General features: G+C 35.0%; 1 protein-coding gene across 1 annotated transcript in view; it reads left to right on the plus strand.

Moving 5' to 3' along the window:
* The window catches only part of LOC112963831 (connector enhancer of kinase suppressor of ras 2-like), a 254,744-nt gene that overhangs the window by 198,050 nt on the left and 30,935 nt on the right, over positions 1–25,759 (plus strand). The window contains exons 14-15 of the mRNA XM_026061261.1: positions 12,555–12,589; positions 22,929–22,977. Coding sequence (XP_025917046.1) covers positions 12,555–12,589; positions 22,929–22,977 — 84 coding nt within the window. The remainder of the gene's footprint in view (positions 1–12,554; positions 12,590–22,928; positions 22,978–25,759) is intronic.

Raw genomic sequence — 25,759 nt, forward strand, 5'->3', positions numbered from 1 at the left:
CTGAAAAATTAAGAGATGATGAGACAGAGATATTGCCTCACAGCAATATCACCTGATAGAAATTTGGGCTAACAAAGCACTTAAACATGGAAATGATTTTCAGGAATCCTTCTTCTGCTGTGCCAATATAGTCCAAGGTGCCTGTGTGTACAAAAAGTCCTGAGATAACTAGTAATAATTCAAATACTGCAGGGGATTTGCTTTATTCTTGGGATTAAAATAGAACTTTGTCACCCTTGTAAGCATATTAGAAATATTTTCAATTGAGGAAAAGAACATTTCTTTATCACTTTAGATTGCTCTTTGGTATACTCCCTGGCTTTTCCTGACATCAACAAAAAAATGGGTTTTGAGTCAAAGATCATACTCTGCTGTGTTTTTAACAATAGATTGTTTCAGTTAACCTTAGAAAAGTATGAAATTCGTTTTAGTTTGCTAGCATGTCTTAAAAATAATTGCCTTTTTCCTAGGAATTTAGGACAGGGTTTCTTGGTCAATAAAGTAATTCTGAAATTTTCAAGTTGAATAACAAAATCGTCGCCGTGTTTACAGGGAATTGACACCGAATCAGGACATCTGCACTTCAGTTTAGAATAAGTATGTGAACTTTTAATGAACCTTTCGGAAAACTCAGAGAATAGGAGCCTGTCCAGGCTGCAATAGATACATGTTATCTATTATTTAGATCACAGAAGTATTCTTGGTTATGGTAGGACAGGATTTAGGAAAGTCTATAGCATATATCTTCTTGATTTTTAAAGAAAGGAAAATGTGTTGTATGGGCTAAGATGCTAATTGTGCCCTTTAAGCTGTTGATGACGTTCCACTGGACATGTTCCCAGAGTCAGGTCTGCTGTCATGCCGGTTATTTTTGGTCAGCAGAACAAACTGTTTAAAGTTCCAAGGTGAAGTAAGTTTCTTGACGAGGTCAAACAAACAATTGCTGTTTAATTCAGTTGGACCAGAATTTGGAGTTGGTTAAGAAATTGCCAAATTGAAACAGATCTGTGGCCCATCTAGTCTAGTAGTGACAAAAGCCATAACATCAGTTCATAACCAAAGCTCAATTAGAGATAAATACAGTGCTCGCTGTAGTATTGGTAGTCCTGGAGTGGATATTTCTTCCAAAACAACAGTGGCAGTTCTGAAAACTCTTAATGGCTAATACAACACTTACCATGATTTAAGACCTGAAGATGTATCATCCTGCACTCTTTCCATAGTCATATATGAGCTTTGCGTTATGTATAGGAATTTGCAAATTAGTGTATAAAGAAAAGCAATCAGTTGCACACTCCACAAAAACTATTTCATCTTAATGGTCTGCAGTAGTATAATATGTAGTTTTAAATGGTTATTATGGACTCTCTGGTTTTTGTGGGTTAGAGTGATTAGAAGCTGAGTTCTTCATATTGTGGCTTCCCTTGTATATTAACAGAAATGCAGCAATTTAAAACAAATGCGATAAACTAGTAATATGATTTCATATGATAACATGATAAATATGGAAGAAAAAAACCTAATAAGATAATATGTCACCTGTAAGGGCATGAAGGAAATGCAGGAAATCGAAAAAAGAAAATGACATGAGAGGAGATAATATTACATGCAATGGCTGGTCTACCCAAAAAAATGAGTGTTGCACAACTGCGTTATAATGTGAAATGATTACAGGAAGACACATAGAAGACAGTCGTTCATGGACTGACATAGTGGTATAAATTGTTGTAGCAGCGTAAATGTTCTGAACAACCTTTTCTGAGACAGGCCTTTGCAGTCCTTCAGGAGATAGTTGTAGGAATCACAATATCCCAGTCACCTAGTCAAGTGCCTTACAAATACACAGTAGGAACTGAGTTGATAAATATACAAGAGTTATTGCGACAGGTTTTGTGGGTTCTTGCCAGTACAAAATCATGCCAATATTAACTCCATCTTTCTGCCCTGAAAAGTAAAACAAAAAATTGTTTGGCATATCTACCCTGAAAAATAGCTACCAGAATGAGTATTTTAACTATCAAAAAATGCTTAATGGCATTTTGATATCAAACAGAAGAGAAGAATAACAGATGGTTGTGTTTCTAGTTAGAAATTTAGGTTTGAGTAGATCATTTCATTTCCTTAATATCCAATTGTGTTGGCAGGATATTCTTAAGTATTTCAATATATTTACTTAGATAATGAGATTTCATCCTATTGAGAATACACTGTACAGCCAGTAAGACTGAGGTTAATCAGAAGCAGATACTTCAAAGCTTTACCTAACCAAATTATCATAAATCAGCTTTTGCTACTTGCTCATAAAAAAAAATAATTCATTTAAGATCAGCTTAGGTTTACCTTGGTCTTCTAGTCTGGTCAAATCTTCTAGTCTGGTCAAATTTGCATAAATTCCTCTATACCTAACGCATGCCCAGATCAACATCTGGATAGATCAAAATTTCAACCTAGATGAATGGGGGGTTTTTTTGAAAATGGAGATGATAATATTAAATGGAATCTGAAGCATCTTCAGTAATGGGAAGGTGATAGTGTCTTGTGAGCGAAAAAGTGTGACATAATGAAATGAGAAACTGAGATACTTGGTATCATTTTGCCATTGTTGTTTTTCTTAAAGCATACTTATATAAATACATGTTTTTAAAAGGCAGTAGCTGCAATTACCAGATATAGACATAAGAAGTTTTACAAAATTGGTAATGCATAGATTCACTACTAGGTTAATGCTTTGGAAGCTGTATGGATTTGGAACCTAAAATTAAACAATTAGACTGATTTCTTAAGTTGCTGTGAGGATGCCGTTAGCTATATAGAATGGGCATTTAGGTAATGCATTATTGGGAGTATGCCCAGGATATAAAATGTTGCACAAGGCCATGCTGCAGTAAAATATTACTGTCAAGAAAGACTGCCCCTTTCAGTATATATTTACAGCTCCAATATTTGTGTCCTAAAATTTTTTGGCCTGGATAGATTTTTGTTTTTGTTTAATTCATTATGTCTTTCCTTAATCTGTTTCTTTAGTTGCTTAAATACTAAAAGTACCTGTTACAACAGTGAACGTAGAAATTCCCATACTGCTAATATCAAATTCCCCTATATTGATTTACCATCACTTGAGACCAAAAAATGCAGTGTCTATTGTCTAGGACAGTGATGATGTCTTTGACATCCTGAAAGTATTATAATATGTAAAAGTATTACAACACGGCAAGTCTTACTGATTTAAGACATTGTTAGAATTTCTGTTTACGGATATGTACTGTGAAAGCTTGTAGGAATTGCTTAAATATTTTTTTTAGAATGAGTTTTCATTCATGTTCTTTTTATTAATCCTGTTGATGTACATTTCTGTGATATATGTCAGAAAATCTGAGGAACAGTCAATTACAATTAACCAGGCTACTACAATTAATCAGTAGAGTATTTGTTAGAACATAATTTCCTCTGTTTACTAATGCTTTACTTCAGTAGTGATACTTTTTCCTAGATAAGACTTAAGTAGTGAGGCAGATGCAAATATCGCGAAAGTAAATCTGTTACAGCATTGCTGAGATGTGCTGTTGTAATGGATTTAGGATTTACAATAATAGAGTTAAAATCTGAATGTGTTTTTATTTTGTATTAGCAGAGTTTTTTCTGAACTAAAAGAGTTTAGCAAGTAGAACTCCTGCAAAATAGACCAAACTTACACTAGAAAATTTTCATTTTTCCTAATAAAACAAAAGGCAAAATATCTTAAATGGATAACACTGTCTTCAAATTGTTGTTCAGGAATTTTAAAAACTCTAGCAAATTGTAAACTTTCTGCTGCTCACTGACATGTTGCGCTACAGGAACCAGCTTCGGTCTGAAAGGAATATTCGAGTTCCCTTTCCAGCCCCAATCTTTAAATCCTCAGGATGCTGAACTTTGTGATTTTACTGCCTCTGATGGGAACTAGTTTCTGAACCTCTGAATTTAATCTGGTGATTACTGCATTAAATTGTCAGATAAGATGGTGAAAAGCTCATCTACTTGACAATAAAAGTCCTGGGTCTGTTTTCCGCCAAGTAACTGGATTTTTTGTTTTGTAGTGTCGTATATTAAGAAATTGGATTATAAACTATTAAATCCTCTAAATTTTTTTGTGAATTAGTACTCAGTGTGTAAAAGAGACTTGATTTTTAACCAAATTTAAGATAGATTCTTTAGTTGCAACATTCCCTACATAGTAAAACAGAAATGATGTCTGTTTCATGGCAGTCGCTGAAGATGATGTAGCAGTGCTCCCTTTTTATTTTCAAGATACATCGAAGCATTATAGTAGTTTAGGGTTACTCATCGTTTCACAGTACTTGCTTAACTTCCTATTTGTTTTCTTCCTGATGATTCCAGAGAGTTGGTAATACATGCCTTTTAGCACACAATGAAGTAAAAGCTATTTAACTGTTCTTGGAGCTGGAGAAGCCAGTGTGACAAATGGCATAATGTTCAGTGGTATGCATTGAGAACTAAAACGTGTCCAGTTAAGCAAAGAAATGATGTAGATCTATTTCTTCCATAGTAGATTCATTTTTTCCATAATGCATGTGTGCTGGGATGTGCCAGATGTTCCACATGCTTTTTGGAGGGTGAACGGCAGTCTGAGCCACTACTATGATAAGTATATTAATTAAGAAGGTAGCCTGGGAGTGTCATATGTATTCAGCTCCATGTGACTGAAGGAGGAGTCTTTTATTGCTGATTTTGTAGGAAAAGTGCTCATAACTTATTTCTTGCTTCCTATTTTTGCAGAAAGAAAGAAAAGTGTGTTAATTGTCAAACATGGGAATGAGTTTCTTCTAAGTTCTGTTTCCTTTCTGACTTACCAAATAACCTATAACTTTGCTTTGCTTTTATATCAGTATCTCTAACATGGATAACGTTCCTTCCCTACCTTGCAGGTATCTTGCGGAATCACTGTGAGGACAATTATGAGGAAGCCAGCAGATCAGAGAAGCTAATATGAGCCTTTTTAGTTTCTGTAACTTCAAACTGATTCTTTCCAGTTGTACTGTTTGTAAGATAAGGTTATTTTGCATTTGTACCATACCAATCAGACATGATTCTGTAAACTACACTCTTCTAATCTACAAACACAGTTCAAAAGGGAACAAATGTGTTACAGTGTCAGGGAAAATAAGGAATGTTCAGCTTTTTTTTTTTTTTTTGTAAATACAGTCAGCAGTCTTCAGATTTTCACACTCATTCAGTGACTGAAAGCTTCATAATCAGCCTGCATCCAGGAAGAAAGGTCTAAAACAGTGTTAGTCGGGAAATATAGTTGTCCCTGATTTCTATATAAAATGTCTGTTTGCAGTAAGGAGAAGCAAGGAGGCAGCTGGATTTGTGTTGGGATTTGGTCCTGAGGGACTTTATTCTATGGAGAAAATTCTGTCATGCATAGATAAGTTTTACCTAAGAGTGCACTGCACTAAAGTGGCCTTATCAACAATCATTGAATCCAAATTTGAGATACCGTTTATTTTCTGTGTACTGGACTGTGAAAAAGGTGTATAGATTCTCAAGTTAGTCCAACTTCAGCTGATATATCTGCCTAGTGCAGACAAACATTTGTCTCACAGAGATACCTTTTCAGATCCAGAAGCAGCTTAGAAAAATGGTTGACCTTACTTGTAAGTTAAATAGCATACTAAGTCTGGATCCAAGCCTAGTGTCTCAATATGTCTCTAAAGCACTGTGCAGTTTTGAACCTCGGCGAGGTTTATTTCCACTATTTGGTGTAGACCTGTCTTGGGCTCCAGCCGTACCTTATTTTGGAATAAGGCCCAAAATTTTGTGTTGAAATTCTACAGGTTTGTAGAGGTCTAGGACAGATGCATTTGCAGTACCCTGTGATATCTGCTTCAGCAATTCAATCACAATGCAAGTTATTTATTTTTGTTTACTTCCAAATGTTCAGGCTACCTTTTTTGCTTTGCATTCCTTAAACTGATAGTTGTATTAGAATGCTTTACAGCAAAGCAGATAAAAGATATCTTTATCCAAACATAAACCATGTTTTCCTAAGTAATTTTGCTGTATTAGAGTATATTCAAATTAAGTTATTCTCCAGTCTTCAAATGAATTAACTACCAACTAAAATTAGCAAATGAAGCATTCATTTACCTACTGTGTTCTCATCTGTAAATTCCAATTTGTAAAGCTTTCTGAAGCCCCTTGAGATAAAGTCACAATAGATTTAAGATATACTGTATTGTTATTCTAGCAGACTAATTTAAAATTTAGTTTTATTATTTCTTACTTCTGACTACAAAAAATACAAATTTAAATCTGTTTTTATATATGTAGGCTAAAGATCAATTAACAGCCATATAGATTGACCTGATTCAGCATTAGTTATAAATAAATATTAGCAAAAACTAATATTATTGCTATTATAATAGCAATAGTAAATGGGGATTCATGATACAAAAGAATGCACTAAGTCCAAATATGCAATCTCTTTTTCTTGCTGTTAGTGGCAAAATGATGAGTATCCCGGAAGCCAGCGGTGGTACTCTGTAGACTCTCCCTGAGTCTTGCTTCTCACTTGCTGGCTCTGGCCGCAGCCCCGTTTCTTTCCCTCAAGCCTTCTCAACAGGCTAACCACCTTCCCCGGCAAAAGAATGAGCAGAGTTTTCTGGAGGAGGAGAGAAAGCATTGCTTGAATGACAGAAAAGGAGCTCTGTCCTGTTTAAGGCAGGGTCTTGGGTAGCCTGTACTTCGAGGAGTGGGGGAAGGGAGAAAAAGGAAGGGAAAGGAGCTGACTGTCTTTTCCCCTGCCCCGTGTAACTCCTCGAAGTATCACTGCATTCTTCCAACTTCAGCTGCTCCCCTTCCTCTTCCATTTTGCTTTCCAGTGCAAGCCTCCTCAGCAGAATCATTTCTGAATATTGTGCTGCATGTTGGCTGTTTTTAATTTTTCTCACCAAGAAAATAATTGTGCTTCTTGATGGTACAAAGTTGCAGTTAAAAAATACATGCCATCTCTAACAGCATAGTTTCATGCAGTTGAATTTCCAACTGTATTAGATCTCTGCATACTTTTTTTTTCAGAAAGAACTGCTCTATATTTTTCATATTAAATCTGTAAAACTTGCATTGTAGCTTATATTAATAGTCATTAAATTCTACCTTGTTTTATTTCTCTGATAAACAAAACTCTCTTTTCAGAGTATTAGTGGATACCTTAAATTTCTTTAAAAGGGTGGATTGATGAGGACAAAGGTAGACTTTGTTCAACATAAAATTCAGTTTATTCATTGCTGTGATTTGTCCTCTTTGAATTCTCTTTTTATTGTTAGATATAATGCAGTCATCCTTTACCTATTATTTTAGAACACTTTTTAACCTCATGTATAATGTTGGATAACTTCTCTTTTAGATGTGAGCTTTTTCCTATGAATGGAATTTCCGTTCTGTTAAAAATTTTGATGCTTTCTCTGTTACCTACTGTGTGCTGACGTAATACTCATCATATATCTCACAATTAAAAATTGTGAGTGGCTATTTTTCTTCTGTCCTTTAATTAATTTTATCACCTTCCTGTTTTTCTTCTAGCATAAACTTTGAGTGCCTCTTTGAATTGTACATGCATGTCGCTTGCATGAAATTATTTCCTGTCTCTCCCCTCAGCATGAGTGAGCGGAAGAAAAACCTCAAAGGCAGCTTTTATTTTTAGCTGAGCATAATAATTTTGCAAGTGTTAGATCTTCAGTAAGTTAAGTACCAGCTCACTGAACTAGAGAGAGAAGTAGAGCCCCTGGCAGCAAGGGTAGTGTTTCACTTTTGAAAAAGCATAATGTAAAGAAATGCTTAGGATAATGCATACATGAGTTAAGGAAGCAGTAGAAGAAAGAATTTTTGTAGAGCATGAAATACCCGAGTGTAGAAGAACAGTATTTATAATAAAGGTACAAGAAAAGCTGGGTTTGCATCTGAGTAAATGATGTGTTTAGATGGAATATACTGCATTTGACCAATGAGGATTTATTCAGATTATTAATTCTTATTAYCAAACTATTTTAGTCTCTTCCATTTGTAAACAAGAAAAGACTTGTGCAAGTTTTCATATTATTTCTGCAGTTCAGATTTTTTGTTTTCTGTAATGCATATGATTTCTTTTCTTAGCAAAAAAAAAACATTATTTCCTTTATAAAATCCTGATTCAGTGAATCAATTTCAGAATTATTAGTTATTCACTGAAATTTCAGGGAAATAGGAATTCCTCCAGGTTTTGCGGGACAGGATAATCATGTCTGCTTGTTAGACTATGTAGGCCTTAATATCCTTTCATTTCTCCTCATGTAAATCAGATGTAGATCCACTGAAATCCCTGGAGCTACATAAATGCGAAGCTAATCCCAGAGAAGCCCAATAGCTTCTGTGGCAGTTATTCATTAGAGGCTGCCTGGAACCTGGGATTGCTGTTTTCATAGTTGTATGAACTCAAGTTGTAGAGCTTTCAGCAAAAACCTAATTGCATCCTTTGGATTTTTACCAAACTCTCAAGCTACTGAAATTCCAGTATGAGAGATTTATTTGCTTAATCATGTGGGTGCGTAGTAACGAATTCACACCTTTTTTTCCAATAAAGAGAGAATGTATTGGCTATTAGCTTGCTTTTGGGAAAGTCTTCCTGTGTCTATACCTGCTATGCAGCATGTCTGTATTTTAAGAATCTGTATGACTGAAATTTGGCAATAGCACTGTGCTACAAATCTGAGATGCATGGTCTGGAGCAGAATAAAGTGACATAAAGTCTAAGAGAGTCTCACTTGGCACATGCAATTATTTAATTTTACTGTTACCTGGAATAGATGGAATATGTTCATATATTAAATTATATTAATTGTGATTTTGAAGACTCTTAAATGTTTCTTTCCAAGCTAGTTAGCTCCTAATCTTGATGAGTCTGATCTTGGTTTTGAAGTAGGTAGCAAAAGTGCCAGTGTCCTGAATCTTACAGAATTTGTGCTTTTATATTTCTGGCAGCATGGCAAGACCTTTGCCTCATGAGCTTCCCATGTGTCTACTAGTGACCAAAGTGGTCTTTTAGTAAGCTGAAGAAAAGCTTTTGTTTGGGAACTAGGTAAGGGAATTTGCTTTCCAAATATCATAAGTGTAACAGTGTGAGAAGCAACTGTTCATAAAAATTATGTGTAAGGTTGCTGAGATTGCACATATAGGTCTATCAGACATAAGTCACTCTAAGCATCAGATCTGTGCATGTCATTGTAATTACACAAGGAAATTAAGTTATAGTTGTATGTACACCTTTATAGAAATGCCAGCATGTGTTTCTTACGTGTCTTCAGAAATGCTTTTATGAGGTTAGCATTTCAAGCTAGTAGCTAGATTGCAACTTCTCTGGGATAAAAATTCAAATAAAAGGTCATTCACATGTGTGTTTACATATGCAAATATATAGTAGTCTGTAGTGTCCATACTTATCATATTGACAATAATAAGGCATGTCATTAATGAATCAAAGTCAGGAGCAGAGTTTTTTTAATAAATTAAGGAAAGTATTCATAAAAAATTAGAAGGTAGTAAATATGTTTTACATTGTTAGCACTGAGATTATAATGCATTTAAAACATAAATGCATTTCAAATAGTCGTATCAAATATTTGTTTACCAGTTAAGAATTAGAATGGGGAACAGTTAAACTGACTAAATGACTTTTCCCCTTTTCAGTCTCTAAAATCAGTAACACTAGAAGGAAGAGGCATGTGAGAAGAAAATCTTTGAGCTTTGCAGCATGAATAAATTGTATCTTGATAACAGTAGCATGCATGGGTAATGTTGCTGCCATAAAGTTCTTTTACTAGGTTGGCCACACAATATATTTTACTACTAGGCTGTCCACAGTATTTTGGGGGATGATCAGCTTATTTCATTCATAGTTAACAATGCATTAGCAGCAACAGAGATCTGACATTATTATACAGGATTTTATTGCAACTCTTCAAACAGATATTTTTCTACAGATGTATGCTGATTTCTCTCTCAGATACTCGTTCAAGAAAATCTGATCAATATTTCTAGACAGTACATTTTCATTTTTGTAGGTTCTTAAGTCTTGAGATTATGGGTGTACTCTAAGGAGTATTAAGTCATTTATGGCACTCAGTTGTTTAAACAGGAAAACCTGTTACATTTATGTGTAGTTTTGTGTACTCAATTACTCCATGGTACGCTCTTATCTTTGCCTGGATTCAATAATGTATGTGGAAAAACTCCCTACTTTCAGGAGTAAGGGCACTAGTTAAGTACTTTTTATCAGCTAAGATATCTTACTTGAATGGTCACCATCGTTGATACTCATATTTGCTAGGATATTGTAGCTGAATCAGTTACCAGAACAAGTGAAAGGCTGGTATTTAATGCAGCAATAAGAGAAAACTAAGAGTTACCTCTAAAATAGGGTCCTAAATACTGTGGAAGGTAAGAGGCAGAAAAGCCTATATGAATGGGCTTTGTGACATAATGTAAGTCACTTGTGCTGTATCATAGACAGTTTTACCATGATACATACACAGGCTTGAGTATGAGTTTACTGTGGCAATATTGTAATCAAAAGATTTTATGTTAGAGAATGTATCATTTGCAGAATCAGAAAGAGATCTTACAGTTCTATAGTTTTCAGCCCTGTCATCATTGCAAAACTTCATTAACTGATTCAGTGATTCATTTATGACTTTATATAGACTATACATGTCAGTGCCTTCATATGCCTAATGCTTTCGAGATAAAACTTTGCCATTAATAAATATGCTGTATGTTTACCATGTTCCTGAGACAGGCTAATTCTCCTTTGGACATGGTAAAAGAAATGCTTAAGAGAAAAAAGGAAAAGGTGGTCATATGTAGAGCAACTGAAGGAAATTTATCTTGCAGTGTAGGTCCCAAGTCATCTTTCAAACTGTGCCATAGTAAACTGTACTATGCAGATAATCATTGGAAAGAAGGTTAATGCACCTGTTTGTTACCCAGCTCGAACAGATACAGTATACAGAATCTCTGTAACATCAACATAATATTAAACTAACATTTCATTACACTCAAACAGCTTACCATATGTCTGGAGTATATAGCTCTTACATGATCCTGGAGTGTACATAGAGTGGACATCTTGTAAAGACATTGTTGTGTTTGATCTTGTGTTTTCCTAATTAAAAATAATTATTTTACAAATCTAAAGTCTGTAAATTTAGCCCATTAATCTTGTTTTAGTTTTTGTTATTTGTTGTTTTATTGTGACTTTAAAAATGTAACAGATGACAGCAGTCTTAAATTTATTATTTATTGCTTAGATAGTTTAAATCATTATTATGTTTCCTTATTATTCTAATGTTCACAGCTGTAAAAACTTGAGGGTGTATACCTTGTTATTTACTGATAATGTCTTACAGAAAGGTAGAGCTGGATGACCTTCTAAACACTGAATCAGGTCTTCTATGTTATTTGTAACAAATATCTAACCTAGAAGGGTCCAGAGAACAGCTGTTGTAGTTGTTCCCCAGACATAACCAACTACAAAACTTTCACCTACATTCTGTAGCAAACTTAAGATCTATGATAAAATAGTTTCAAAAATCACAACTACAATGTGTCAAAACGAGAGAGGAGAGCAAGAGTGCATAGACAGCTATAGTACTACCATTCCATGAAACTAAGATGTAGACTGTTATACACTGTATAAAGCAAGGCAAAAGGTCCTGCTCTGGGGAAAATGTCTTCCTGATCCTATGTTAGATAATTAGTCTAATCTTACTGCCTGCAAGCAAGTGACAAACAAGACTCCTCAGAGGTTTTATTACTGTGGTGTCAGCATCCCTCCCTGATTTACTAGTTATTAACAGGGTAACTTCATCACTTAAGGTTTTCTGCCTGCTACAAGTGGCAAACCATCTACTATGTACAGTAAAAATGGCACAGTAAGATGATGAAGGATTCTGTGTATGCATGCACGAGGGAGATATGTGAACAAGGGAGTTGCCAAAGTTCATGCCTGTATCCCCTGAACTTTTCAAAGTTTTCTTTAATTGCACAGTCCTAATTTCAGATTGTGGTGCTAATTATGGATTATGATTACACTCTTTATTCATGACCTAGATTATGGATTACTGGGATTCAAGTAATTCATCCACTATATCTACTCTACAGTTTAAAAAACTAAATACACTTGCTGAAATGTGTATCAGAGAGTGTATCCTTTACTGAATTCTAGAGAATATACAATTTTTAGCTCCTTTTTTAACTTGAAAGAACTTTAATTACAATTATATAGCAGCTGAAACTATTTTATAAGTGCTGATGCAAATTAGTTTAAACATCATCTTCATTGTGAAATAATACTTAGTTGGAAATTAAAATAAATTTTCAGTTTCCTTTCCTGTAAAGTTACAGAATGATTGCTGTGGTTTACTTCTGTGACTTCTTTTGCTGCAGTTACCATGATGTTGCGTGTACCAAGGAAGTATACTCTTTAACTGTGCTTAATACTATTTGTTGTTTTTCTACAGAGAGCAGGGGACACAGTCAGTGGAGATACTGAAAGGTAATTTCTTTTGTCATTTCATATTTAAACAGATATGTAATCTATATATGAATTACATTTAATTGTTTACTTCTAGAAATAAAGTTGCAATATTTGAGGAGTATTAAGGTTTTAGTGAGAAAAGCATTAATATCACTTAGTAAATGTCGTAACTGTTTCACTTGCTGATTACATCAAATATGAATATAGATTATTTATAAAGAGAGGTTGAATTTTCTTTGTTAAAAATACTTCATATGTAATTTTTTAAAAGATTACTAGGAAAAAAACCTAGCTGAGATACTACTAAGAAGTAACATATGTGTCCCCCCTACCTTTTTTTTTTAGCTTTTGAAATTTACTATTTCAGAATCACTCTGAGGATGAAAAGCCTAATGTATATGTCTAACATGACTTTTGGGGGAAATAAAAACCAGGCAGATTATTTTTCAATTAACACATGCTAATTCAGTATGTACAAAAGTTACTTTCTGTGTTTATGGCACAAACTTAATATATACTAGGAATGCAGACTTCAGTTTGTCTCTTATCTTTCAGTTTAATTAAATAATTCTAATACAATAGTGATTTTGTCTGTGTTGCCTTTGCAGTTTATCTGATGAAATATATACAAAATATAAGAGAATAAGAAATTTTCAAATAACAGATACTCAGGTATCATGGAATTTCATAATTAAGGTTAATTGGAAATTGTTTATGTGGATAAATATACTTTTTAAAATCTTTTCCTTCTCTACATGACCTAAACCTATTTTAAGAAGCTAAGCCCTGCACTGGGTATAAAATAATTAATTTTTCCAGAATTATGTTTAGAGTGCTTTCACCAATCTAAAGGATTTACAATCAATGACAGTTTTCCTCACATAGTATAAATTTTACTATAAATGGTCTTCAGTGGTATAAATTTCACTATGTTACAGCTAGAATTCTGAGGTACAGCAGTATTATGGTCAGATGTCACCTCTAATGACAAGTCACCTAATACCTAAATTTTCAAGATTGTCAACATTTTTATGTATGTATATGTGTTAAAAGAAACAATGTAATTATTTTCAAAGGCAGTTTTCAGTGCTAAGAACTTACCAGTATTGCCTCAGTTGTTGTATGCTGTACATGCATAAAATAGCATTCAAGTAAATTCAGTAGCCCTGATATCACAGAGGAAAATAAGGTGAAGATGGGGTTAGAAAGAATTTTTCCGGGGTGAAATTCTACTTTCTCAAATAAAAGACAATCTTTTCTCTTCACTGCTTTCATTGTAGTAGTTGCCTTATTAGCTAAATGCAGATTCTTATTTTTGCAATAAATAACTATAGTCCCACTCAGTATTTAGTCTGAATTCATACTGAGAGCGGCATCCATCTTGTATATGACAGGGGTTATATGGGGGAAAAAAGTGTGTCTTTCTCAAACTCTTTTTAAGAAACTAAGCCCTTTACTGAATTTTGTCTTTTGCCCTTACCTCTTACATTGGAGTTTTCAAAACTTGTTTTCTGTAAGTCTTACCTACTTACTGTTTTAACTTGGTCTCCTCTTCCAACACTGTCATGCTAGATACTGTTGTCCTGTTTTTTCCTCACACTTACTTCTTTTTACTTTGTTGTCACCCCCCTTTCTCATCCTTCTTCATTCCAGTATGACTGCTCCCTCTCTCTGGTCCTTCCTACCTGGCTCTCTGCAAAAGAAGAAAACAGCCAAAATAAGGTCCCCTACTTCTCACCCCTTTTTTGGTCGTCCTCCACGCCAATAGTTCCTTGCAGTCACAAGGGAGAGTTGCAAAGGAATTTTGTTCTTCCCCTAACAAAGCCTGCCTAATTATTCTGAGGGGATTGCACATGCTCAGTTTGGCAGGGACGTACAATCCAGGTGAAACATTCGTGGTGGACATGACACAAGTTTCTGCTGAACATCGCCAAGAGATCTTTTTGAGGGACATAAGAGTTGATGAAATTTTGGCAAATTTTCATGGACTGAGCAAAAGTATATTCTTATATAGAATGACTCTGTCTTGCTCTCCTAACCCTTCTCCCACACATTTTAAATTTTGGCTCCAAAACATGAAGATATTACGTCTTTTCAGAATGTTGGGAAAATATTTTAACAGAGGCAGAATGATACCTTCTTTGCTCCTAATCTCATTCTTTTAAGTGGCTGAACAGCTTAAAAACAAAATAAAAATATTTGAGCTTAAAATCGACTGAAATGTGCACTGTTAGATTTTATCCCTAATAGTTACGTTTTGGGGAGTTGGAGACAAACTGTGTAGGTAGATTCACGTATTTGGATGAAATAACATTGACTTCGTTAGTTAATGAAGTTGTGAGTACATGAAGTAGTGAGTACAGTGGCCTAAGCAGTTTCCTTGATATGATTGCATCCTTTGTTTAAAAAAGAAAGAAAAAAGCCAAACAACAGAGAAAAGATGCTGCTTGCATATACAAGAATATTCCACATGCTGCAGGGAATATATAATGAAAACTCTAGCAGCTGTGTGAGAAATATGAGATTACAGAATGTTACTCTGTCTAGCTTTTTAAACACTCCAGATGAGTAGAATGTAAAACAATTGTAGTAGCATTTTTATGCTTAAGCGTAAGAAAACCTAGGTATTTCTAAATTAAAATTCCTTGTTCTCTTCTGAATGCTTTTGGTGCATCTACATTGCATATTTGGCCCAGCTCTATGGTCAGGGTTAGACTTTCAGCAGCTGTGCTAAGCACCCACACCACTCACTTTGAAGATACTGTCCATTCACACATTAAACTCTTTACCCCTATCTGACCAATGCAGAGAGTCTGAGCTCTATTATTAAGTAATATTGTGATATATATGTATACATATGTATGTGCATGTATATGTGTATATATACACACACACATATATATCAATACTATTAGTATTGATAGAAAAATAGGGCAGCCGTAAAGAGACCTAGACTCTTCACTTCTGAGCAGGTGATGTGATTTAGGAAATCACCCTTCGTCATTGGAGGTACAATCACCAATCGAGTGGTTGGTGGTAGGAAAACAAGCCAAGTTAAATGCTTCCTCAAAAAGCAGCTAATTTGTTTTCCTTTTCACTTTTTACTCCCCTTTGTTATTGTTTCTCAGTTGAGAAAGTGTCAGTGGGCATCTGACATGTAGCTGTCCCCTGAACTGCTGCAACTGCTGCTGCAGTTTTGCAAGCAAGCATCTGACTATATGTTCAGCACTTCATTGTGTTCTTTGAATTACATTTTACTTTAGGAGAAAAAATTTTGTAGTAATAGGAAGCCTTGACATCTGTGGATTCTAGAAATGCGTGAATAATGCAACTGTGACATCATTACAGAGACCTTGGGTCTTAAGATCTTACTCTGCTTAGCTAACCACACAAGCCTGCAAGGATCAGAGAAGGCATAAAAGAATTGCTTCACGCAAGCATAGTATAGCTGCTTGTTGAATAAACAGTTTTTATGATTGTTGCTTTATGACTAATTGCACAGTTTTCATGTGAAAGTAATGCTTGAGTCTTTTTCATAACATGTCTTTGGAAAGGTTTTCTTTATTTGTAGTTAATGCTGGAGATGTAAGAGGAGACAAATATTTTAAAAATAACTTTTTACCTTGACATTGTTTTGTCAGCTTTGCACATACAAATATGCTTGTATTGCAGTTAGTGCTGAATAGTGCAGATATATCTGAGCTAGCTGGTATTGGCTGGTACTTGAGGTATCAAGTAATAGCCTATAGTGTAGTTCTGAGCCAGTATCTGAGTCATCACAGAGTTGAGAAGGGATTTCAAATCTCTCTAGGAAATCTCAAGTAATTGGTTTACAGTGAGCATTCGCTTGTTGTGGGAATATGTTACATAATCTGTGGAGGTTATAATAATCAACTTAAACATAAATCATGAATCCAAGCAAGTTGGTTGAAAAACAGCTCAATTGTATCATTACTACATTCAGGTGACCAGGTAAATATACCCAAAATTCTATATATGGTACTGGTTTTGTTTTGTTACCTTTTGAACCAGCAATAAGTAACTTTCATATAAGGTACAATATTTGCTCCAGTTTTGCTTCGGTACTTTAGAACAAGAAACTTAGCAATAGATAAATTAAGGCAGAAAGAGAACAGTTGGTTTCAGGTCTTCTAGGCAGCATATAATTCCTCAATGTCAAGAGATGGAAAACTTGGAACATGGCTGAAGTGAGGATTTAAGTAGAAAAGTTATTTCCTCTGAATCCTGTCAAATCTCTGAGGAGTTTTGAACAGTGTAAGGCCATGCTTGTGGTTGATGAAAGAAACAAGTTCGATATAAAACAAAAAAAAAATTATTCTCTTGTATGCTGTCTCAATGCTATATCTGAACAAAGAAACAAGAAAAAACAAAAATATTTAATGACCGTTTTTTACCAAAGTTAATTTATGATGTCCTTGAACTTGAGCTGCAACCAGATTGCACTTGATGTAATTCAGAATGTGAGACATAAAGGTTGAAGAGAGTTTTGCAGGCCCCTTAGATCTCGAACTTTATATCTCCCAATATCTGCTAAGTAGAAGAGAGCAGGGTGACAGGTGTGCCATTTTATAGTTATTTGTAGTTGCTGTGGATCGACAGAGTTCCAGTCAAGCTCTGTGTGTTTTGGATCCCCAGCTGCTTCTAAATATCCAGGTGGCAGCAGGGATTAACTACATTTTCAAATGCAGACTTCACTGTAGTCCATAATGTTTAACCAACAGCTTCCAGATTATCTCTTGAATCATCTGTGCAGTATACTTGAGATCCTGCACTTATGGAGCCTTATGAAACAGGAGTCATCCTACAGAGGACTAGCAACAAAATCTCTCAAAACAGTCTGTATATGGACTGCACATAAACTGGAACAGTCTGGATAGGTCACCAGTCAGAATGGGCAGAGGGCTGTTGTACTGGCAGAACATGCAGTGCACTACCCAGCAGTTTATACTTAGTATCTGTTCAGGAGTAGGTTCTGGCAAATAAAAAAATCTTCCTTTTTTGCTACTGGAAATTTTTATAGATAAAAAAATTCTTGCACTCTTCTTACTTGGGTTCCTCTGTTTCACCATATAATAAATACAAATCAAAGAAATGATTAGCATCTAAAATAATTCATCAATTAATGGTAAACATATTAGCAGCTAGTTATGACTAGAATCATCATATATTACTTGTAGTTTATAATCCTGTCCTTAACTGCTAGAGGAGGCAGTAGCTAATCAGAGGCATTTAACAAAAAGAATTCAACAAGGTAGATTTTAAGTATTGCCCGTATCAAAAAGTAGGTGAAAGATCAGTAACATTCAAGGTAATTATTCTTGTTTCTAGACTGTATTCATGGCTATCATTCGGGATTTATTATCTCTATCCTTTCACCTGTGGAAAAGCCAAAATGATAGCAATCCAATAAGCTACTGAAAAATACTCAGTTTGTTCTGATACAGTTAACTTTAATGATGGATTTAATGACCCTGAAGGTAATAGAAGGAGAATTGAGATATTACAATTGAGAGGCCTGGTAATGTGAGAGAGCCGTTTTATCTGGCATTCTTTTTGAGTAGTGCTTATGTGATCAAGATATAGCTGAATTGCTCTGCAGTTGGTTTAAATTGTTGGAACTTCTTTGTTTGCAGTAGATATTTTCTAAATTTTACAAGCTAAAAACTATTCTATACTAGAGTTTATGGTGTAATTAAAGATGTGTTATTATCTTTATGTGGTGGAAAATGAAAACATGTTCCTAGAAAGGAAAAGAGGAATGAGTGTCAAAGTGGAAGTGGTGTTCACACTTGTTTAGCAATGCTTAATTTATGAAGATATAAGTATCACTTCTGCTCATTAACAGCAGAATTTTCTGCATGACTAGAAAACACAGGATATTCAGAATGCTAGTGGTCTTAAATGGATATAATGGCTCTGATATCAAGAGTGCAGAGCTGTATTCAGCTGCACTGTTAATTTCATATATTCAGTGTTGGGTGGGTGACAAAGAATTGTCAGCATTCATTAGAAGTATTTTGACAGGTATGTATGTGCATTCTAATTCTTACTGCTTTTATCAAATACAGTAGACTGGACTATAATACTTCATACTGCTCTCCCTAATATTTCTGTGTTTTTCCATTCTAATTTATTTTTCAGAAATTCTTAATATCTTTCCAATCATATAATATCTTTCTTCATTTGAAATCCTGATTGCAGACCTTACCACTAGACTTGCACTTTCATTTGTGTGTCCTATAAGGTATGAGTTGGAAGTTATCACACCTACTCGACTTGAGTCCCTCAAATTCTTAGGATTTTGCTTCCACCTCAGTCAAAGTTGCTTCCATCTTTTTTAGCTTATTCTTGTTAACCTTTCTACTTCCACTCTGTGTTCAGCATCATCATTCTAACTGAATACTGACAGAGTCAGTATGCAGTTCATTTAATACTGAGACCAGAGGTAACTTATATTTAACCTTGACCTGTGCTTGCTGCTGTGTATGCATATTTCTCTTAATTATTCTTTCCTTTTTATATTTGTTTCGGTTGTTTTGCAAGGTCTAATTTAGTCAAAGTTCTGAAGGGAGGGAGGGAGGGAGCTTGCTTTGTTTATCCCTAGGCATTCCAATATATGAGATGCCAGGGTATATCAAGACTATGAATAGACATTCTTAGAACCTTTTACATTTCTGTCAAATAGAAATTTCAAATAGATTGGGCCCCCTTATTTTTTCTAGTTTTCGCAGTTTGTTTCAAAAACAGTATTCTGCATGAACTTGAAAAGAAACATGGAGTAGAAGATTAGCTGTTTAATTGCTTTAAGAAAAATCAGGCCATTATAATGATATCAGTCCTTTTTCCCCCCTTCATTCTTTTCCCTTTCACTTCTGTAACAACTGTTTTCATAAAAAGAAAAGTGAGGAATAACTCAGTCAAATATGATACAGATTACTTGAACCGGAATAGATGACATACTAGGGTTCCTCTATGTCTGAATTAATTGATTCTGTCACCTTCATACAGAGAATTTACTGGTCTGAAGAGAAGAAAAGGTCAGCCTGTTTCTTCTTCTGTGATCTGTAGATTGGAATATTTGATGAATAATTTAATTTGGGGACAAGTTTTTGATAGACATAATACCTTTTAAAAACTCCTGTAGACTACTGAAAACTGTTCTCAAATAAAAATATAAGCTTATTATACATTAGACCACATATTCCTGACCTTTCATAAGATGTCCACTTTTGAACAGTTTTCAAATGCCTGATTGCAGACTGTTTCTGTAACTTCACAAAATTTTTGCTGATAAGAGTCTGTGATTACTCTAAGGAGATGCAATATTGTGTTTGAATGGAAGCAAATAAAACTTGACTAAGGACTTTTCAAATAGAAAAGCAATTGTATTATTCGTATTGTATATTGGCTGAAAGAAAGAATGGAAACACTGAAAATGACACTTTCCAGATGGGTCAAAGCTGTGATTAAAGAAACAGACCAGAAATCAGAGGGAAAATGCCTGGCAGGATTGAAGTACGTTTATGGTATTCTCATGGGCAGACAGAAATGGAGCATTAATGACAAAATCTGCCTTGCAGTGGTTTGGGCATCTGACCAAATGCTGCAAGTTGAACATTTTTGTTTTTCAGTTGTTTCTTCCAATCCTTGTAATCTACACACAGCTCAGAACTCCTAAGTCTTGCCTATTAACTTCTGTAATTTTAATGTTATACATGCCATCTCTTCACTGCAGTCTGGAAATTTTTGTTAACTGAGGACTGATAGATCTCTGTAACTGAAAATGCAGTAGTTATTTCTACTGGTAAATTTGATTTTTTTTTTTCATAACAATGGAAATCATCAAATGAGAAAATTCCTTTTCTTCTCTTGGTGGCTTGTGACAGCATATTGTTCATTACTACTGTTATTATGGGCAATAGAATTTGAAAATATGTTTAAAATGTCCACAGTCCTTTCCCCCCCCCCCTTTTTAAAACTCTTCCTAAATCGCTTTCCTATTCTTATGCTCTCCTCCATTCATATGACATATGGAAAAGTATTCATGTTTTTTAATTTTCCCTCCACACCTCTGCTTTTTCTTACTTTTTAAAAAGTAAGGGGAAACTGTGTGTAAGAATTTCTGTGCTTGATGAGACCAAAGTTCACCCTGATTCATTATCTTGTTTCCATCAGTGGCCAACAGTAGTTGTAATTGTATAAGAACAGGCCTGTGGTGAAACTTTCCTGTTTTGTTCCCTAGCCTGGAGAACTCCAGCAGAATACTCGGATACCCCATACATAGGATTTTTGCATTTTCATTTAATCCATGTAATTTTTTGATACCTACAGCATCCTGTAGCAAAGAGTTCGATAATAGCAACTCTGTGCTAATAAAAAATAGCAAGTTCAAAACAAACAGAAGCAGCTAACTGCTAATTTTATATAGATTAGATAACTCCTTTATTTGAGGAAAGTGTAACTATTTTTTCCTTATGTACTCTTTTCACACCATTCCCGAGTTCATAAACCTCCTCAGCGTTGCCCTCGGTTGTCTCAAGAGGGACAGTTGACCGAGGAGAATAAATCTGTTTGGTCTGCACAAAAGTTGCTACGTACGTTTTGATTATTCTGGCCATTCTTCTTGAAATCTTTTCAGTTTTCTTCTATCCTCTTTGAGGTGAAGGAAACGGAACTGCACAGTGCTGAAAATTTCAGAGCACCACTGGTTTATCTGTACCTTCATAACAACCCTCACTATTGCATCATTTCAAAGGAAGTTAGACCACTGCTGCTAAATATGCAGAGGCAGATTATTCTGTCCACAGTGTTTGTATGAGAAAGGTATGCAGAAAATGTTCTCTTAATAACAGTAAAATTCATAAACTGACCTATTGAACAGGGACTGTTTCAGTTTTTTCCTATTCTACTGTACCATGTGTTGCACTATTATAGTGTCAGGACACTGAGTATTTGTCTTCAGAAAAGATTGCATCTTCTGAAGTAAAATTTTGCCTGGACCTTCCCCAAAGATATGCAACTTCAAACTACATTCTGCTGAAGGATTTCTTAGAATTAAGCAGTATATCAGTTTCACTAATAAAGTAATATTGATATTAAAAAGCATAATGACTATAGCAGCAGTTGGGGCCTACTTTGGACTTACTTTGGTAAAGTTTACTTGGTGTTCGTTTTCTAGCAAGAGTCAACTTCTTCACATCATGATTGCTTCTGGGCCCAGAGGAAATGGTCATCCACGCATCTTTCCAGCAGGAAGTGTAACAGTTGTATACCATGCTTGCCAGCCAAGAAGATACTGTTAGGATATCAGTGCTACAAAAATGTTACTGTTTTTCTGACTATCTAAATTTACTTTCTTCAATAAATTTCCAAATCACTGTGGTCTGTACGAATTTCCTGTCTTGAAGTGTTTCCAAAATATCAGGAGGTGGTGGGGAAAGAACAGAACAAAAGAAAAATATTAGACTTCCTTTGAACCTGGCAAACATCATGCCTGACAGTCATGCCAAATTTGGGACTATACTTACATACTCATTCACATCTGCAGGTTTGTATATGTTCTTACATATTGCTAAAATTAAGACCCAAAAAGTAACTCAAAGGAAGACACACATTAAGCATTTGAATTATCCTTGGTTTGATTCTGTAATAACATCTGAAGAAACCAAATTTGCAAAATATGGAACACATAAGTCTTTCTGGTATGTCGGCATATCAGTTCAAATACATATTTGCAAACTAACATATTTTAAATTACAAATGATTCTTAAGGAGAATTGCGTAATTATTTGTTTGTATTTCTACATTTTTTCCTAATTAAATTAGGAAAATGCTGTTTTGTAAGAAGACAAATGCTTATTTTTTTCTTAGTTTAATTTGAGCACTAGGAGTGCATTGTACCTGTGTTAAATGTTGTTGATGCTGTAAGAAGCACACAAATAACAGTGCTAGCCCTGTAGCAAAGAATCTGGGATTTATATGTCCTAAGACTCACTGAAAGAGGGAGGAATTGTTAGTTGCTTTTGCATCTTAGCTGATCCCTGGCCAGGGATGGATACAGAACCAGATATTCTCTGATGATTTTTGCCTTTGTAAATCAGAATACTGAAAATGGTTTTGTGGGTTTTTTTAGGAGCATTAAATGTTCTTTGAAAACGCTGGGTAAATTTCCAAAGGCCCTCATATGTTTCAAGCAGTGCATTTTACATGATTTTGAAACATGATTAAATCTGTAGGCATACATTTGGAAATACAGAGAGCTTATATGCACAGGTAGTATTAATTCAGGTTATTTTTTTTCTGTAGTTGTTGACATCTTTCTTCCTTTCTGTTCTAGATGTGCTAGTTCTGCAATTGACCGTCACGGAAACACATCCATGAGGAAGGTAATCAATTATAACAGTACTTAAAACAGAAATCCCCAACAATTCAATTCATTGTCATATTTCAAAAGATACTTGACCTTGAAATTTGTCTATATTATGAAAAAAATGGGGGGGGAAAAAAAAAGCTGGTAACTTGCATATTCAGAAGAGTTTCTAGTGCAGCCATAGCAGGTCAGTGTGTATGTAGTGCATTTCAGTAAGTTTGGTGGGAACTTTAGTATGTGTTTTAAGGTAAATACCAGTTTAGGGAGGAGAATTGTAGAAAAGTCTAGGTTGGAAGGGAACTCTGGGGAGATGTTTGCCCTGAAGGAAAAGAAAATTTAAAAAACTTCTTAAGATACTGAAATAGCATGCCTGCTATGATGAGATACAGGATTAAGGTTTTCCAGGACTTTTACAGTACCAGTTTTGAAGATCTTTAATGAAAAATACCTAGATGTTATTTTTTATCATTCAGTATTTTGATAAATATTTTATATGAAGGATGAACAACAGAATCTTTATTTATAGAATGCATGTTTCTTCATTTCAATTTAGTGCTTGTTTCACTAAGTAGGAGTGATGAGTTTATCTTTGCAGTTTGTCATGGTTTCTTCCTGTCTCGGAAGTCTAGCGCTCATTCTTGTTACAGAACAGTGTGTATAGTGAGGGCTTTTCATCTCTGTGCGTGTAAGTCGTGAAGCTGTACCTTCTGAAATGTGTCAGATGTTATTCTGCCTTTTAAGTATTTACTCAGACTAAAGACCAGTGATGAGAGATCACTGATCACTGATGAGAGACCAGTGGTGGAAGATACATGACTAAATTTTCTGCTGTTTGTGAAAACCTGCAGTTGTGTTTATTGATAATCTGACTGTATCTGCTAATCTCTACTTGCCTGCTGCTGTCATTGAAAAACACTTAAAACTGTTGCTGTTCTTTGGGATTACGGTGCTGCAAATAATAGTGTAATAGACATACACTGAGAAAACTAGTGGCACATGCCCTGTGGTGTGTGTACTTTGCAAGTGAACGCGCTGATTGCTGTGTTTGGAACATGTTGATGTTTTTAAGTAAAAGCTCATGAGGCTCAAAATAGCAGAGGTATATGCAACCGGATTTGCATTAATAGGTTTGTTTCCCTTCATCTTGTCAGGTAACTGACTTGCTAGTTTCCAGGGCATTTTTTTAAACACAGCATAACTTTTCATTTTGGCAATTCTGTGGCAGATAAACAGCACTGTTACTACTTCACTGTAGTTATGCTGAGGTCTCGTTGCTTCAGCTTCCTGTAGCAGAGCTTCTATTCTATCACTGTTTTTTCCAGGCTGCATTTGTGTTGAGCTGAGGGAGAGGTTGCGTTTTGTTTAACATTATACTTCGTGTCGTGGTTTTGCGATGAGAGCTTAAATACTGACAACCACAGTATGTTCTCACATCATTTGTCTGTTTTCCATAGCAACTCTGAGTCATTTTGAAGTTGCAAGCTCTGACTGTTTTCTTACAGTGTTTACCACAAGCTAATCAGATAGTAGTTTCTTTATCTGTTAGAATATGAATTTTGTAAGTTAGGAGTGCTAATTAAGCTTTTGTTCCCAAGGTAATGCAAAGCTTTCACTTTCTCTGGTTTTCTTGCTTTTGAATACATTGTAAATGTTCATGAACAAAATATAGTAAGACTAATGAACTTATGCTTTTAGAGTTGCTAATACTTTCAGCTCTTCTTGGGCTTTTTTTGTGCCTGAATTTTCGTTATTTTTAAAACTTTTATACTGAATCATATGTACTGGTTTCTGGTGAGTATCTTAATGTGAACATCTCCAGTTGATGTAAAAAATTTATTACTCATCCAGCTTGTTCATTTTTCTTGCAGTTCTTTAGAAAAACAATCACATTGCGATTGTTCTGAAAACTGTAATGTAATTATAAGGAATTTATACTTCATCACTGTATTTATCAGCCTAAATTGTGGACAGCTTTGGTGATCTCTTGTACAGGAGTAGATATCTGCTCCATCCTAATGCATTTCTGTACAGAAGGAGGGACACTCAACAGATTATTTCAGTCACAGTCACCACACCGCTCCAGCTGGCACAATATAACTAACCAGTACTGCTGCTGTGACACAATGCATGGATAAATACAGTAATGTTGCTGTGTATCTTCAATACCTTCTCATAGGTTTCCGTTTGTATTTTCCATTTTTCTGACTGTTTTCCACCATATTTCCTACAGCACAGCAGCAAGTATAATTACTCTTTTCTCTGTCTTCTCTAACACTTAAAAAAAAAGATAAATTTGAAGCTATCAAGTAAATGGAGAACATGTACTGTCTTGCACTGATACAATGCATATACATTTACAGAGCTTGTCATCTGTCAGTCTGAGAATGTTTTGTGTGAAGCATTCATAATGTGTTTGACTGGGAGAATAGTCTGAGATAAACAGAATGAAGAATGACGAGCTTAGAGAGAGTGAACTGTGGATGTGCAAGCTGGTGTCCTCTGAGCCAGCTCCCGCAGGGATATAGAGTTGTTCATTTATGCAAGACGCTAGAAAGTGTCCGTGCTGTTCAATATTGTAGATTGGCTATGTTATAGAAAGGTTACAAATAGGACTCTGCCCATGCAAAATAGCTCCCTCCTCTTCCACGTTTATTTAAAATAAAACTTGGCCTATGCCTCTCCAGTAGTTGAAGATCTATTTTCAGATGTTGCTTTTTTATAGCACTTAAATTATAATCTTCCACTTTCCTAAATATTAATTGAAACAAGAATATACTTAAAAAATATTGTGATATTTA

Source organism: Apteryx rowi, unplaced genomic scaffold, assembly GCF_003343035.1.
Source record: "Apteryx rowi isolate R43461 unplaced genomic scaffold, aptRow1 scaffold_179, whole genome shotgun sequence".
Taxonomy (NCBI): Eukaryota; Metazoa; Chordata; class Aves; order Apterygiformes; family Apterygidae; genus Apteryx; species Apteryx rowi.